At 37.2% G+C, this 18,206-nt stretch overlaps 1 protein-coding gene across 1 annotated transcript in view; it reads left to right on the top strand.

Moving 5' to 3' along the window:
• The window catches only part of LOC132108000 (neural-cadherin-like), a 273,951-nt gene that overhangs the window by 205,254 nt on the left and 50,491 nt on the right, over positions 1 to 18,206 (top strand). The window contains exons 22-23 of the mRNA XM_059514421.1: positions 978 to 1,255; positions 9,336 to 9,550. Coding sequence (XP_059370404.1) covers positions 978 to 1,255; positions 9,336 to 9,550 — 493 coding nt within the window. The remainder of the gene's footprint in view (positions 1 to 977; positions 1,256 to 9,335; positions 9,551 to 18,206) is intronic.

Below are 18,206 nucleotides of genomic sequence, written 5' to 3'. Positions count from 1 at the left end.
GTCAATGAGCTTCATGAAGAAGACCTTGCAGGTTTCCTGATCAACTAGACCAGCTCAAACCATGTAAGAAGCAAAAACCAATCTAAGCTAGCACGGAAGTCACAATGAGCCTCACGCTGAGAAATACAATTATAAGGGGAAAAAAATGGGTTTTGATATTTTTGATAAGTCTCAAATTCTTCAAATACAAATGACAAATTATTTTATTACAAAACTGAAACAATAAATGTAATTTTGATCCCAAAAATAAAAATTTGGCCATCTATTTGCACTCATGTTGTACCAACCCCACAAGATTTTGGTTTATAAAACTTAAAAGATAAAAAAAGGTCATAAAGGCATCATAAAATTAATTCATTTATTAGATTTAAATAAAAGTCTCTTCAAAAGACTGCTCAATTTAAGTTTTGGCTACCTGGACTTTCAGTGGAGGGACAGAAACATCTCAAGGATTAATTTTAGTTTTGAAGACTAACCAAAGTCTGTTTTGGGATTGGGACAACATGAGTGTGAGTAAATGATGAATGTTCAATTTTGGGTGAATGCTTTAATGTGTTATGACATCTTTCACAACTAATTATAGCACAAAATAAAGATAAATGACCCTCAGAAGGTATGTTCAAAGATACTTACTAAAATGTATAATATCCAACATAATGTATAATATCCCAATCACACAATCAGTGTTTCAACCATGGAAAGACATTAATGAAACACCTGACCTTATTACACGAACAAGCTGACCTTACATCATTATTTCTTAACAGCAATTGACTAGAAACATAATTATTTTACTCAGTGCATGAAACTCAAAATCTGTTTCTGGGTCTGAATGACTCAGAATAATGAAGCTGGTCACATGTTCTTTGCTCTCTTTTAGTTTGTTCTGTCGTTTTCTTTCTTTCTTTCATCTTTATGGCAGCACTTCACAAGTGATGGACTTACTTTCTCTGTTTCCATTTCCCTTTCCCTTCCAGCTCCAGTCTTTTCTTCAAGTCAACGTGACCCAGGTTCATGTAGATGAGTGTGTGGATGCTGACTGTCGGGGAGGAGGGGGCTGCACCAGCCATCTGAGCGTGACTGACAAGCCGGCGGTGGTCGACTCGGGCAGCATGGCTCTGGTGTCAGTGACTGTGGAAGCCACAGCTGTCTGCAGTTGCTCAGCACGTGAACACCTCCACCAGAGCTGCTCTGTCTATCCCAGAACCCCCTGCCACAACGGAGGAGTCTGTGTGGACACGCAGAGCGGATACAGGTGAGAAAGTACAGGTTTTCCTTTGAGGGCTGAAGAGCTTACTCTAATGGCTTTATTTCACTTCACATATGGAGAGAGAGGGAACGTGACAAACAGTGAGATGTTTACAACAGATTTCCATTAGCAGTCTGTAATCTGCAGCTGGTTCCTGAGCATATGCAATGTATTTGAGGAAACAACCAATCACAGTGTCTAAACATTATATTAGGTTGAGAATTGTTGCCTGATGAAACTGTCTGTAACTCACAATGCACATGTGCTTTGATGCATAGATGCCTCGTTTCCATATCACTTTTATGATATGATCAAGTGAACTTCCACATGGATCCAAACCACTTTTTGTAAGACTAATCTTTTCACTTCTGTGCTTTTGCACAAATATGAGGCTGAAAGAGCCTTTCTTTTTCTGTTATTCAATTATCCAGTCCTGGCATGGATATTGATTTCCTTCCCCGAATAACAATACTGAGTGACTGGGATTGGATGGTTTTGGGGGGAGCAGGGAGCTTGTGATAATTGTTTGAAGGAGATTTTTTTTCTCTCTCTCTTTAGAATACACAGAAACTTGGCAGCTGCGAGGTAATAACAAACGCTCTAACGCCAGTTTTTCCTTTTTTTTTTTTTTTTTTTTTTCTTTCAACTGTGGCAGTAATTGAACGAGGCAGGCGATCCATGTCTCATATTCATTATTTTGAACAAAATTTTCTCTGTTTCAAAATTAGTTTCCAAGCAGGAAGTTGTGTATCTGCCTTACACTGGAACACATGTAGTTCTAATTAGCAGTTTCTTTATGTAAAATATGTATGTTTAAATGCAAAGCTGGGAAGATTTGTCATACATCACTTCCAGTTAAAACATAATGAGCCAGATCTTATAATCATGCTAAATCTTGCATATCTAATTCAGTCCGTCAAATGCATGTGCAAGTGTGATTAGAATAGCTGGACTGAGATAATTGTGCCTTCCCATTGGAACAGGAATATATATCAACCCCAAAACAGTGACCAGTATTGCAGAGATCAGTAGTGAAATAATGAGAACAAATCTTCACATCATTTAAACAAGAACAAATTGTATAGGCTATGAAGAATTTCAAACACTTATTAGAGAAAAATATAATTTGTAGTATATACCGTATTTTTCGGACCATAAGTCGCACCTGAGTATAAGTCGCATCAGTCCAAAAATACGTCATGATGAGGAAAAAACATATACTATATGTCGCACTGGACTATAAGTCGCATTTATTTAGAACCAAGAAAAAACATTACCGTCTACAGCCGGGAAAGGGCGCTATATGCTGCTCAGTGTAGACTACAGGAGCACTGAGCAGTATAGAGCGCCCTCTGGAGCGACAGTAATGTTTTCTATTGGTTCATTTGTCTTAGTTAATTTCTCTTGGTTCATGTCAAATTAATTTTGATAAATAAGTCGCACCTGACTATAAGTTGCAGGACCAGCCAAACTATGAAAAAAGTGCGCCTTATAGTCCGGAAAATACGGTAAGTTCCATCAGTGTTTAATAATGTGCATTAAAACAGCTTATTTTAAAGCCAGTGTTTTGTACATTAAAAGTGATTCCAGTTGTTTTATTTTATTTATTTATTTATTTATTTGTTATATTGGCCAGAGCTGTTTTAAGACATTCATTAACCATGTGGACCTTGTTGTTCAGATTTACATTTATCATACAAGGCAAGATATACCTGACATAGAGAGATGACAATTGATAATACGATGCGATAAGATTGTAACAGTTAGCTAGGGCACTGCTGGATGCTTAGCAGTGATTTATAAAGCTCAGTGTTTTAGTATGTATGGGTTGATTTGGATCCAAATCAAGAGAGCAGCTGCCATGTGGAAGCTCCTAATGATATCTGAGATGTGGTTGCAGATGTGAGTTGTGTTATAATTGCTGCTTGTGGTATGGAGGATTTTTCCTTCCCGCAGGGAAATTCAAAATGCAGAGCAATAAACATATCTTCTAAAGGGGGTATTTAAAAAATTAATTTGCCTATTGTATAATTGATGTGTTGGCCTATTACCTTAGCACCCATTGAGTCCACACTGCCACCTCCCATAACACAAACATGCACAAACCAGTTTCCACACCTGTATATTTTACAGGGGAGAATGACACACTTGAGCCCCTTTCACACTGCCGTTCCGGCAAATACACGGTTAAAGTGTTCCGGCAATTGTTCCCGGGTTGCTAGATTTTGCACTTTCACACTGCCAGTGATTACCCGGGATATGTGCGTGCTTTCACACAAAACCCGTAAAGATCCCGTAACGACACGTGACATCAGGGCGTGACGTGTAATGTACGAGTCGAAAGCGTTAGGCACGTTATACTTTCACTGAAGCAAGCAAACGATATCGGCGTCAGCGCGTAAAGTGAGGAACTAACTGATCTCTGCTTCATTACAGTTTCCACATATTTTTTCGGCGCGATAAAGCGCGTCATCACTTCGACACGGCATTAGATCTGGCTTTTGTTCACACAGCGCTCATCCCGGATTGAACCCGGCAATGTTACTAGGTCCCCGACCCGGGTTCAATGCCGGAATCAATACTGGGACGTGTTTGCTTTCACACAGAAGGCGACCCGGCAATGTTCCGGCAATATTCCGGGTCCGACGTGCAGTGTGAAAGGGGCTATGCAGTTTTATTACACATTTTTCCCAATCTCTATTGCTTGACATGAGCAATAATCACAGGTAAGTGATAATAGTTCAGTGACTCTAGCTGAGACTTAGGTGATCGATGACACTGTCCTTGACTTGCAGGTTTGTGGGGAATCAGGAATGATGAGCAGATGACTGAAGATGAAGGGATCATAGAGCAGATCAGGTAAGTAGTTAGGTAAGTTGATGCAAGAAGTAACAAGAAGACCAGACACTGAGGTGGTGAAGGAAGGTGGCTTTATATTGTGGTTGATAAGTGCAGTCAGGTGAGGAAAATCAGAACTCTGGTGACTGACTCTGTGACAACATAGTAGAAAACCTTAAAAATACCAGTGTGAGATTTGTACATGCAATAAATACACATGCAATGGCTAAGGATCCCATTCTGACATACAGTATGTCTACCTCATTTTAATTACCTTAAAAAATATGGAGAAATTAATTTAGCTCTCAGTGGTTTAATTAAAAGGAAAAAGTAAAGCTTAGGATTTGCAAGCGGTCAGACCTAGTGAGCATGTAATTTTCTGAGCTGGCGTTGTGGGCCAGAGCGCTCCATGCCTCAAGCCGTCCTCTAATCCTAAAAACCCCCACAGGCAACAAACTTAATGTTGCCACTGTGTTACATCAACCTTCCGGTCGTTTTCAGCCTTCATGCGTAAATGTGTTCAAAACCTTTCAGTTTTTTCAGTGTCAGAATATGAGTTTTTATATGTAAAATGTTTATTTGAACTGTATGCTTTCACATGGAAAGATTTATTAAACATAGACATTTGTATGAAAAATATGGATTTGTATGCATTGATATGACATGGTCTATACAGAAATCTCACTTTGGCAGAATGAAATTGCTTGTGGGTCCCTCACTCACACAGCTTGGTTATTTCTGTGCCGAGAGAGACTTAGATAATCATGCAGGAGAGTGCTTTATATATCACTGTTTTTCTATACAAATTCACATGCATCAAACATCCAACCAGTCTGGAGTGTTTATCTCTCAAGGTCCTTTTTTCTATAAGTCACTTTTATTCAGTCCATGTACCATATCTGTGCTTCATTAGAATTAAACTGATAATAGATCAAATCAGGAAAAATCTTTTGTAAATGTACATCAGCAGGAATGGGGGTCAAATTCAAGCACATTTACTCAAAAATTTAAACCCGTTAGAATAGTCATGAAAAAATTAAAAAAATCTAAATGAATGAATGAATAAATATTCTATTTCCAACATATTTTGGAAATTATAGACGGATTTCCTAGGGAAAATGGATGCTGCGAAATACTGTATTTAACATAAGTAGGATGTTGAGCTTTATTATGTATAGATGATAAAATGTAGAACTGCAGTCAAATTATAATTTAAGTCTAATTAAGAAGCATCCTTTCAGATAATTGTCACCATTCAACAAATAATGACAACTCCCCAGTTAGGGGAAGAACTGAATTTTGTTTCATTTGCTGTGTTTGTGAAATCACAGTTTTAAAAATGTGTTTTATGGTTTTACTTGAAGTCTGACTTTTTGTGTATACTAAAGTGTATACCCTATACACCCTATAAAAGTGTTACCATTTATAGAAACATAATTAATATTTATCTTGTAATATATATTGTTTGTTTAAATATGTGATAACACTTTAGTGTAGGGACCGATTCTCACAATTACCTAGTTGCTTTTAGCATGCCTATTATTAACATATTGGCTGATTATTAGTTATAAAGCACATATTCTGCATGACTGTATTCTACATCCCTAATCCTACCCAATACCCAACTTCACAACTACCTTACTAACTATTAATAAGCAGTAAATTAGGATTTTATTGAGGCAAAAGTCTTAGTTAATGATCTGTTTATAGCGAGAATTGGACCTTAAAATAAAGTTTGACCAAATGTGTTTACTGGGAAATAAGAAATACTGGTTAATACTGGAATAATGATTTTTCAGTGTAGTGTTCAGCAGTAGCATAGACTATATGCTTTATTAAAATACCATTTCTGATATGCAGATTCATGTTTGCAGTATGTTCCAGCACAGTGTTCATCACTCTGCCGAGGGCTGGATCTCAAGAGGAGCAACATATATAGTCAGGAAGCATGATTAATGATGGATTTGTAAATGGAGGGCAGGGTGGAGATTGTTGTAGGTTTCTCACAAGCTAACCCTCTGTTTATGCTGGAAGGAAATGGGTGAATGGTAAGGGGTGAAATGGACCGGAGGGTAAGAGGATTGTGTTCAGCCATCATGGCTGATATTAAGACCAGGATTCACTCGAGGAGATAAATCGGTCTGATTTAGTTCATCAAGCAGAACAGAGCTGAGTCTCTCTCTCTTTTTTCCAATGATGAAAGAAGTGCTTCTATTTTAAAGTGCTTCACTGTCTCTCGTGTTCTCTTTATCACTGACTTGAGTACTCACTCAGAAGACACTCTTAATATTTTAGATATTGCTCAAAATGACCCCAGTGAATTGAATGAGACCGAGGCCAGTTCTTTTCTGCTTTAGAAATATACATGTCCCTGCTGCCATTTATCAAAGGATGTTGTTTTGGGGGGAATGAAATTGCCATTCTTGCTTTTTTTTATTCACAAACAACTGCTTTGTAAGAAATGCCTCAAAATGCGTGATCAGCAAACATTTTGCTCTTTCATTTTTCCACTCCTTTCCTCAGTCCCTCATCAGACCAACTTCAATATTCTCTTATGCTTCAGTGGGACTGTCTTTCATTGATTCTGCTACATAATTTGATCTCCACTTTAAATCACCCTCTCCAAGCACCCCATCATCCATCCCTTAAACCCTGCCGACCAACTCTTTCCAACGGCAGATTTCAGGGCTTATGTATTACTCAGTCCTCGGCCTAAACAGGAGTCACCTGACATAGTTTCTAGTGAGTCTTTATGAAACTTTAGCTTAAAAGAGTATTGTACCCCAGATGGAGTTACTTTATTGTATCGATTCGGGCAGTTAAAATGTTGTCTTATTGCAACTAGATTGGCTCCTCTGTCTTGCTAGATTTGTGTCTTGGGAAAGCATTAGTCGCACCAGTCTAGAAATTTGTCCTAATCCAGCTTGCTGTAAGGCTGACAGTAATCAATGGGCCTACATTAGGAATATAATTTCTGTGCCATTATCGTGGAAAGTTTTCTCTGTGGTGTGCATTATGCTTCCATCCCGCACGTGTATCCATCTCAACACGCTTGATGGATGAGTTGAGAATGACTGTCTGACACACCACCTGAAAATATTTTAGACAGATTCCTGTAAACTTTAGCATCTTATGAGAAAGGATCTAAAAAAAAAAAAAAAAAAAAAAAAAAAAAACACGAAGTTATTTTTAATTTTATTTTTGGTGTTTGTGTGCAAGTAAAAATAGCTTTGTACTGAATACAAATGTTCATTTAGTTAAAGGTGCATTTAGTAGTTGGGTGCTAATTTAAACTTGTATATAAAGATTTAGCAAATCAGCGCAAAAAGGAAATAAGCATAATTAATTATGTTCAGTGAAAATACTTGGATCAAGTAACTGGTTTGGGGGATTCTTAGACATCTGACCAACAAATGTTCAGTGAGCATGGCTATAAACTACTGAATAAAATATTATTTTCTTGGCTATAGACGATAATATTTTTATACTAAGCCAACGCTTTCTAGAAGCATATAGCTGTGATTGTAATGCAGAGTCAGAGACGTTCGGATCCATTTGCAGTATTTATTAGTGAAAGGTCAGACAGGCAGAAATCAGACAACAGCGTCAAGGATGGCGGGTGTATTCAAAGTATTTGTCTCCGATCCCTCCTTCGGAGAACGAGGGTTATATACGTAACCAAAACGTTCTCTTCCATACACACAAAACTGAAGTTTAGGGGATTCACTCCGCAGCCCCACCCACTGTGAAATATAACTGATCAGAAATCCTCTTATATGTGTGTTAAAAATCAAATATCTGATAAATTATAATTGTGTCCTATCTTGCAGCAGTTTCATGTTCAATGTGGATAGACAAATTGTTTGCTGTTGGAATTGCTAGACGAGATATGACGATGATAATCAGAGATTGATGTAGTTTGATGGTCAGTCCTATAAACATATCCTCGCCTGTCTTCTGCTATGGCATGTTGTTTTAGTAAATATGGGAATAGTTTTGATTAGCGCACAATGCAATTAGAGCACTCATGATGCGTTTGATTGCTTTATTGGGTGCATTGACCTGCCTAACTATTTTTCTTTGTCTCAGTGCACAGACATTGTCATCCCATGTAATTTTCCTTTCAATCTGGCAATTAGAACTGCAGCTATGAGGGAGACATCGAGGAGATAGAAAGAGACAGAAAGAGACAGAGAAAGGAGACACACGGAGGAAGGACAGCAATAGACCCATGCATTTTTTAAAAACTATGATTTGCCAAAGAGGCACTGACGCAGGGGATCTGAGGGCACAGCAGTGCTTGGGTGGCAAACCAAAAGCAAGCATTTTGTTGTAGATGTTTCTAAGCAGATGATGCTGTTTGTGAGCTGAATCAAGAGCATGCGCAACAGGTGGGGCTGATTCATCAGAAAGCAGAATAAGAGGACGTTGATTACTGTTTGAGTCATGCCAATGCATATGAAGTGTATCTTTCATATGGAAATTTGTGATAGCAAAGAGATGCACAACATCAGACTTGTATTGTATGGTCTAGTGTTTTTCCAGTTTTGTAGAGGATTTTGTTTTGGGAGGTTCCCTAAATGAGAAAATCTTCCAAATAGAGTCTCAATGTGTCCATATTATGCTCATTTACAAGTTCACAATTCTATTTATGTAGTTTGCTAGAATACATTTGCATGATTTAAAGTTCAAAAACACATTACTTTTTCATACTTAATATTGCTGCAGCACCCTGCTTTTAAAATCTCTGTTTTAGCCCAAACTCTGGTCAGCTGTTGAGATTGGTAAACCACTTAGAGCATGTGTCGGAAATTTTACTTCCCTTACCATATGGATCATATATCTATGGCAACCACAGTATAGGTATTAGAAGTACATATAATAGTGTTTGCCCTTAAGGCAAAAAAACAGTGTCTCCTTGATTTAGCATTGCTTTGATTGGCTTAATTTGACCTATTCATTTATTTATTTATTTATCAATCAATTAATCAATCATTATCTTCTCTATGTAAAAGCTCTTTGAATCACCACTATGTCTAAAATTTGTTACATTATAAATACACTTGCCTTGCCTAAGTTCATAATCAAATAACCTACATTTCAAATAAAATGTTCCTGGTATAGGCAAGTGTGCAAGCTATTTTTTTTGGGGGGGGGGGGTCCAGGTCAGTCCAGTAGCATGTGTATAAAACCTGAAACTCATACTGTTTTTAATAAGAGCTTTTGATTTCCTATGTGTATACCATAGATGCCAGTGCCCGGCTCAGTTTGAGGGACCCGAGTGCCAGCAGACAAAACACAGTTTCCATGGCAACGGCTATGCTTGGTTTCCCCCTATAAGGCCATGCTTTGAGAGCCACCTCTCGCTGGAGTTCATCACAGAGGTGGCAGATGGCTTGCTGCTCTACAGCGGACCCCTCTCCCAGCTTCAGCAGTGGGAGCCGGAGGACTTCATGGCCATAGGTAACCTACACACACCCTCACCACAGGTTGAAATGCGAGGGAAGGGTATTGCAAATGAGCAACAGCATTAAGGCAGAACATTGCTTTGGTTTCTACATCATTCTTTCATATCACAAGCTTAACCTCTGGCACAACTTCTCTCATATCCCAGTAGTGCTACACATAGAGAGAGGGGAATGAAAAAAGGGGTGATAATATGTTTATTTTAGACAGAAAGGGATGAAGATACTCTTCCGTGTCTCTGGCAGGATTTAGTGTTTCTAATAAAAAAAGTTTTATTACTGTTACATTTTCTTACTCAGGGGAGATCTGTTATCATCTAACAACTTAAACCGAGTAGAAGAAGAAAAAAGAAAAAAACACATTATTTCTATTTCTTTTCGTATGTGTGTCATAAAATTCCGGAGTATCGCTGCACCAGTGGCTTGTGTGTGCAGCCATATTAGCTCATTAAGGGTTAACAAAGGCACTCATTATATCAGTAAAGGCTTATTTGTCATTCATCTGAGAGAATGATACAATGGGGTATAGACATTTAGAGCTTTAATGAACTCAGAATTCAGATAAGAGAGCTTGTGCTCTTGATGGGTTCACTGATGTGTTGGCAAATGTGGATAAGTAGCAGATAAGGCTGTATGTGAGTGTAATCAGTGTAGGGTGAGATGGAGAACATATGGAGCGAACTAGAGAGGTATGGATGGCAGACGGCGGATCTGAGGTGAAAAAAAGAGAGTGACAGGGAGTGAAAGATGAAGATTGAGTGAAAGGTGCAACTGTTGATAGGTTTTCAAGGTGGCCCTTTAGAAACAAAGAGTGCTGAAGTGGTGGAGATCTGCCTGAGCTTCAGTTTAGGGTCAGTATTAGGGTGAGAGTGATATTCTATGCCTCTTTTCAACCGTGACAGAACTGCTGCTCAGCAAGGGATCTCTGAATATCTGTCATAACCGGTCCCTGATCCCATTGACTAGACTAGATGAATGATGACACACACTCTTACACCATGTCTACAGCTGAGCGGCTGATAGCGGTGCAATGCGACCTGACAAAAGCCAACAGAAACAGTTATGATCAGTCATTCTGTCACTGAATGTAACACAACGAGACGAGTTGCCCCATTCTATTTATGACGCATTGCAAACTCTTGCACTACTATTGGCGTATGGGGAAAAAATGGTTGCTACGCACCGATTGCTTTGTAACTGTCGCTTTGATGCGTATAGTGTAGAAAGCCTCAAGCAATCAGCAATTACAGTGTTTAAAATAGACCCAGTGATAAAATAAAGTGGGTTTTCATAGCATTTTAACAGAAGAACCATTCTGGGTTTCCCAGAGAATCTTTCAGTGAATTGAAAAAAGAAAGATTATTTGTGTGCAGAATATTTTAACCTGTTGACAAGTTAAATCTGTGCCCTTGTGCCCGCCATCATGTTGTTTACATTAACTATATGGACAACTGCTCACAAATGTTAGGAATGTTGAAAAAACTATGTTTTGAAAGGTCTATGGGTTTAATGTCAGTTTCAGATCTCTGTTTCATGATAGTCATGTTTCAGCAACAATGATAAACATTTTGTGTCGGAAGTGTAAGCGTAAACATGCAGAATCAAAACGAGACTTTATACATCAGTGATGATTGTGAGATGAATCCAATCCGTCACACTTGGGTACACTGTTGAAGTCAAGCGTCTATTAAACAACATTCAATAGCACTTTTGTTCTCAGAATCATTAAATCCTGATATATATTATATCAATAATATATATTATCAATATATCAATACTGATATATATTATGCATATGTTTTTTTTTTTTTAATTCTTCTGAACATTCTACCCTTCATCGTCATTATTCACAAAATTATGCAATCTCAGCACATTTTTTTTTTTGATTTTTGTATGCATTAGACTCTTAACAATAAATGAGCCCACTTCTAAAGTTTATTTTTCAATATACCATTATAGTTTTATTCATAATATTTAAACAGTGCCTTCGGATTTTGTGAAGTATTGAGACACATAGATTTATCATTCCCTGTGTACACAGCCAGCCAGTGCATTTGTGGTAAAATATTGACAGACAAGACTTTTAGCTAATGCGAAGACTATTCCAACACGTGTGGGATGTTTTTTTCCAGTCATTGGACATCATGGTGTTTTATGGTTATAGGTACTGAGCATTCAGCAGTGACCTCTCTGACCTGTCGCTGCGTAATGTATGTACTGAGAGGAAAGATGAAAGTTTTTATTTTTTTTATTTTTCTTGAGACTGAATGCTGTCTTCTATGTGAATAACTAGCTATCAGTGTAGGATTTGGGTATAGAGAATTATGTTTTTTTTTGAAGGCTGATTGCTGTCTGAATCGCCTATTTTATCGGCCTATTAAACCGTACCTCATATATATATTATTATTATTATTATTATTATTATTATTATTATTATTAAAAGGAATGGTTTGGTATATGTGGTACAAGTAAAATGGGACTCCTGAGCTCCAAGTGCCTGTTTTAAGAAAAGGCTCCAGTAAGTTAGTAATCTGAAAAACAGTTTTCTTCTGTAAAGAACCTTTTGTTCAATGGAAAGGTTTCATTGATGTTAAAGATTCATCATGGAACAATCAATGCTAAAAATGAACCTTTATTAATTATTATTACACAATCAGCCCACAATCAATCATGCCACAACATGTGTAACACCCTCATATCATTTTAAACTTTTAAGACTTACGTTTATTTTCAGAACAAAAATGGTTGCATGGACTTTCAGTGGTTGGACACAAATTATGAGAGGGAGATATTTATGTCTTAATTTGTGCTTAGAATGCGAACGGATATCTTATGGGTTTGGAATGTCAAGAATTTTGAGTAAATAAATAATTGGAAACGCTTAATGTGGCAATACAACTGCAAATGCAGTACAGACATGACATTTACTTGTACAGTAGGTTATGCTGCACAGTGACTCCAGCTGTTTCATTTTTCAATCAAAAAGAAAAGATGTATTTTATTTTTTATTTCAATATGTTTATTAAACAGTCTAGTAGAGAAAGAGAGAGGAAGAGCAGGGGAAGAGAGTGATTAAGTAGATAAAAGAAGTGCAGATTTGAAGGAACTGCTGAGGAGTAACAGTAAGTGGCGCAGCTAAGACATGAATTAAATGGAGAAAGAAGTTCATGTCTGGGTGAGAGACGAATAAGGTGTATGAACGGAAAAGGTGGAACGAAGGAAGAAAGCATGCGATGAGTAATGATGAATGGCAGTGCGGAGAACAGTGGAACAAGTGGAGCCACAGTACGAGTCTCCATGCATTAGACTCTTTCTCTCCAATCTTCCTCGCCTTCACTCTATCAGACCTTATTACTTACTGCTGTTCTTCACCGTGACCTATTAAACCTTATCATTGGCCTGCTGCCTGACAGTTTTACGCCTCTGCTCTTCTTATTAAAAACACTCATGACACTTATACTACAATGCAGTTGCTTGGTGTACACACACACAGGGTCCTCCCACACACATCCCTGAGTGCAGCAGACCATGTCGGTGTGTCTGTGTGAGTATTAGTACTTCTGAGTTGTTTAAGAATGTATTCTGAATTTGTTGGTTGGCTGGAAACCAACTCAAGACCTTTGCAACAAGTCCAAGGTCAAGTAGTATTTGTTTGGCTTTGATTTGAGGTGAGCTGAACATTGCTGCTATAATCATTTCCAATGGGCATTTCAGCTGCAAGAATTTATTCTGACTTTAATAAAAAAAGAAAAAAAGTTAATATTGACATGAAATGCCTTTTTTTGTCATATTGATTATTCCAATTAAATTTGTGAATAACTTGAGCGAACATACAATTTCCTTGGGTGATTCACACAGTCAAAGCGCTCAAGGCATAGCTGTATACATTATAAAGCAAACACACATGACATCTCTATTAAAAAGCAACCGTCTTTCTTCACCTCTAGCATGAATTCATCCTCCTCAACACACTTTTTCTTATTACAGCCCGGATTCATTTTCTCTTGACCACCTCCGACCTCTTCCTCAATTTATTTCCATTGATGGAAATGGGCACGGATACGTGCTTGAAGACTTCAGGTCACATGGGTCTTATTGGTGGATACAGTCTCCTTTCAAGGTTAGACAAAGATTTGGGGGGTGAGCATGTCGAATCAATAGACAAATTAGAATGACAAATCTAATTTATCTGATTAAGGACACTTATCGGATGATATGTAGCCTCATGAGGTCATTTGCCCATGATTGAACAGACTTGTGGCTGTAGATGATGCACAGGGCCTTTTGTGAATAGATGGCATACTTTATTAATTTCTTAGTTTTGTCAAGGATTTTATGGTAATACATCATAGAAATTATTCATCTAAAATGCACTTTTATCGAAAGCAGTTTCTTCGGTTTCCTTTAGAGAATCTTAAAATATATAGATGCATAACATATATTTAATAATTGAAAATATATGTGTATTAATATTAAATGATACATATATGATCTTGATCTTTTTAAATTAAATATGTTTTATTTTTTATCTCATTCTCATGCATATATATGCCATTTTACAGAATTACTACTGTCCCACAACAAAAGCATTTAATTATTCAAATCTTAGATTTTTACTAAGATCATTTTATTACCTCTGAAACCCAGAATAATGTTTAAAATATCTTAATATATGTATCTTAAAATATCTCAAGCTTAATATATGTAAAATCATAATTTATCAGGTACTTTCAGGGTCCCAAACCATAACCCCTTAAAATTCTACTTATGAAAATAATATTGTAATATTTTTTGCATTTTATTCCGTTGTTTTTAAAAATGTCTTTAGTGATTTGTAAAGTGAATGCAATTATATATATGAAACTTAATGTAATAATAAAAAAATGTGTCCCTCATTTTCAAGTCTCTACTAAAACAGTATTTTAGTCCATTGGCTGAGACTGAAATGAACTATGCCCCTATCTTTATGATCACAAATTATTCCTGGGACCCCCTCTCTCATAGCTACATGTTGAGTAGATAGGCCCTATCATTTTGAGGTAAATGTGCTCAAAAGTCTGAAAATGTGTGTTTAACTTTTATGAATTTGAAATAAGTAATACTTTTTGTACAGTTTAGTATTTTAGTATCTTATAGAAGTGTTTTGGTATGCGAGATAAAATTCTGTAATGCGATGTGGTCACTACCAAAACATGACTGTCACTACTGAAAATGTGCAGTCACAGCCAAAACAAGGGATGTTTTGATAAAAATTAAACATTGAATTATCAACTAAAATATTATGAGATTGTTTGGTTCAGTGTATATTCAACCTAATGAATTCTTAACTTTGAAATCAGTATGATTAACTTTAAGCCCCCTTTCAAAGAAAAATTGGATTCAAAATACAGCAAGTCTCAAAAATTACACTTAAAATATTATTAAAATTGTAACTGTTATTGATTTACTGGTGAAAACGTTTTTATAAAATAGCAAAAATATATTTACAAGCTAAATGTAAACAAAATCTTAATTGATCTTAACTTTCTGAAAATACAATATGTGAATTAACTGCACAATTACTAGAAATTTGTACCTTGTACATTATACAAATTGTATTCAAACAAAATGTTTGGAAAATGACTTGAACCAATTCTGTCGAATGGAGTTGTTTGTGAATGTGTTTGTGAGCTTTTGCACACACACACACACACACACACACACACACACACACACACACACACACACACACACACACACACACACTCAGGAGGAGCGTTTGGCAGATGAAAGTGAGCACAGAGATACAGTTACACCCAGAGTGTGATGCACCCATTACGGTCAATTTACAGAAACCTGGTTCACAGTGAACCCTCTCAGACTCATCATGCCACAGCAGCTCTCAAATATCCCTTTCAACTTACACTATTTCAGCTCATTTGCTGAGCCACTGATGGGAGGGCCACTAGGTGGGGTTGTCAAGGTCCTTATGCCACCAGCCCTCCTGCTCGTCCCTCAGGACCGGCAAAGAGAGGCCATTTTTCATGCTTAAAAGGGGAAATGCATTTGGGGGCAGGGGGGTCTGAGAGGAGGAGGTCAGCCTCCCTTCATCTTCCCTCCCCCTGACACAGGGATTAATGTGCAGTGATGTCGTAGGGAGACCAGCATGAATTAGGGATGAGGAGCAGAGAGCATAGGCGACCCCCTGTGACTACAGAGGGATCATTTCTGAGAGCAAAAACATGTTGCAGCCTAATTACATATACAGATTGTGTTCTCTGAGTATGACATTCACATATGTAATATGGAAAGTGCTGGCCAGCAGTCCAGAGGAAACAGTGTGCCCTCTTACCCTGCTTTTACTCTCCCTGGTTTTCATCTGTGTAGTAAGCCTGTGAAACACCAAACCGACAGGTCAAAAAATCTGCACTGAAAAGATTTCAGCCAACAGCCAACTAGCACATACAGTTTCTGCCTATGTGAGAGAATATCTGCAGGTGGAAGTAGTCTATATTTGTTTATTAAAAAAAGAAAGCGAAACTACGTAGGTCTGCGGATTAACAAATTGTAAAATAAACAGCGCTTGCTTACCATTTTGAAAATGGATCGTGTTGATCACTTTGTTTATTTGGGATTCCCATGTTGTAATAAAAGTAAAAACGAGTATAGACCTTAGGGGAGGTCCATATTTTATGTTTTGAGAGGAATGAAAACAAGGCTGTGAGGGTTAGAAGTACAGTGCGTTAAACAGATTGTATGATGTACAGATGTTTTAAAATACTAATTATTCAGTTTTGAAAGCTCCAAGTTGTGAAAATTACATGATCTAGGACCTTTATACAGTACTAAGACTAAGTTTATCCTTCACAGCCTCGTTTTCATCTGTGTTAAATTCAATATAGTGTCTAAACTTACTTAGGTCTATTGGAATGCTTAGTTATGATAACCTAAAATAAGTAATTTTAGTAATTCTTCACTTTTTCATCACTTTTGCTTTTCTTTTTGTGCAGAGGTTTGTTAAGCTGAACAGCCAATCAGCTCACCGACTACTCAACACTAATTTAATTTGCTCAGTTGGTACAAAAGTCATCTAAAGGGTCCAACAGAGTGGAACGCCTCAAAAACTGAGCTGACAGACATTCTCAGACAACAGATGATAGGCTCGGTGCGTCATGCCCTTTAGAAATTTCCAATAGACACATCCTCTTTCTGTCTGTCTTACAAACACAACCTTATAACTTCAAACTCATTTCAGTCCTTGCATATCAGTACCATCCTCAGACTTGTAACTTTTCCATCTCTCATTTTTATTCCTGTTGCTCTTCCTTTCTTAATCCCACTTCATCTGCACTCTGCCTAAAATGTCATGTCAGCCCAAGAAGACACGGTCTTGCTCTCAGTCGCCAGTGCTTCATGTCTGGGACAGGATTGGTGACTGTGTCAATGTAGGAGAGTGGTGCTCCATTCTCAGGGGCTTCACTCTGAAAGGGGCTTCTCATCCCAGATTACAGCAGCTCTGCTCCACACCTAGCAAAGTTCACTGTTATCTCCAGCTCAACACTTGCATCCCATCGGGAGTTAGTCTGGAGACACCTACAGAGAAATGGGATGGGAGAAAATTCAATGAGACCATTGGAATCCATCAAGATAGGAACAGTTTAAGAATCTCTGAGGAGTTTAATTCATTATTTCATTCAGCTGTTTGAATCATGGCATGAAGTCTATCTGTAAAAATATAAAAGCATTTGCAGTACCAAAAGGGTGAGTTAATAAAGTAATTTATTTTAAGTCTGTGTTCCAATTTGCGAAACTTGAAATATACTTGCTGAGCAGACAGGAGGTACAAGTTACATCTGCTGGACACACAACATGCCTAAATTAACACTGTGTGTAGACTGGCCTTTGATACAATTGAGAGTAATTAACAAAAGCATGCACACACTCAAGCTCATTGTCATGTTTTTTTTATAGTTGTAAGGCTCTTTTATGTATTTTTTTAAATGCTGTGTGTGTAATGTGTGTAATGTAATTTTTTAATACCCAAGATTCAAATTCCTTTAATTCCTGGGAGCATACATGCTTAAAATGAAAGGGTGTAAATAAATACTGTGAATAAGTCAACTTGATTATCACAAATTTATTACATAAAACAATCATTTACACCAATCATGGATTAGTAGATTTTATAAGTAATTTGAAGTTAAATGTGAAAATATTAAAAAGACACTACGTTTACTCTCAAGTCAGATACATGCATTTATTTGATAAAAATGCAGTAAAACACTAATATGAAATACTAACTCTGTAGTGTGAAATATGGTTTAATATGGTTTAAAATTTAATTTATTCTTATGATAGCAAAGCTGAAATGTCAGCCATTACTACACACACACACACACACACATACACTGATATCAGACAAACAAGATTGGAATAATGGCTGACAATTCAGCTTTGCCAGACTGATTTGCATTTCAGTGCAAGTGTAAAATGTATTTGATCCCCAAGCAAAACATGACTTAGTACTTGGTGCAGAAACACCTGTTGGCAAGCAAAGAGGTAAAACGTTTTTTGTAGTTGGTTTGCAGACATCTCAGGAGGGATTTCGGTCCACTCCTCTTTACAGATAATTTCTAAATCCTTAAGGTTTCTTGGCTGTTGTTTGGCAACTCAAT

The sequence above is a fragment of the Carassius carassius genome, chromosome 2 (genome assembly GCF_963082965.1).
Source record: "Carassius carassius chromosome 2, fCarCar2.1, whole genome shotgun sequence".
NCBI classification, from domain to species: domain Eukaryota; kingdom Metazoa; phylum Chordata; class Actinopteri; order Cypriniformes; family Cyprinidae; genus Carassius; species Carassius carassius.
The sequence above is the reverse complement of the archived record's forward strand: the minus strand, read 5'-3'. Positions and strand labels throughout refer to the sequence as shown.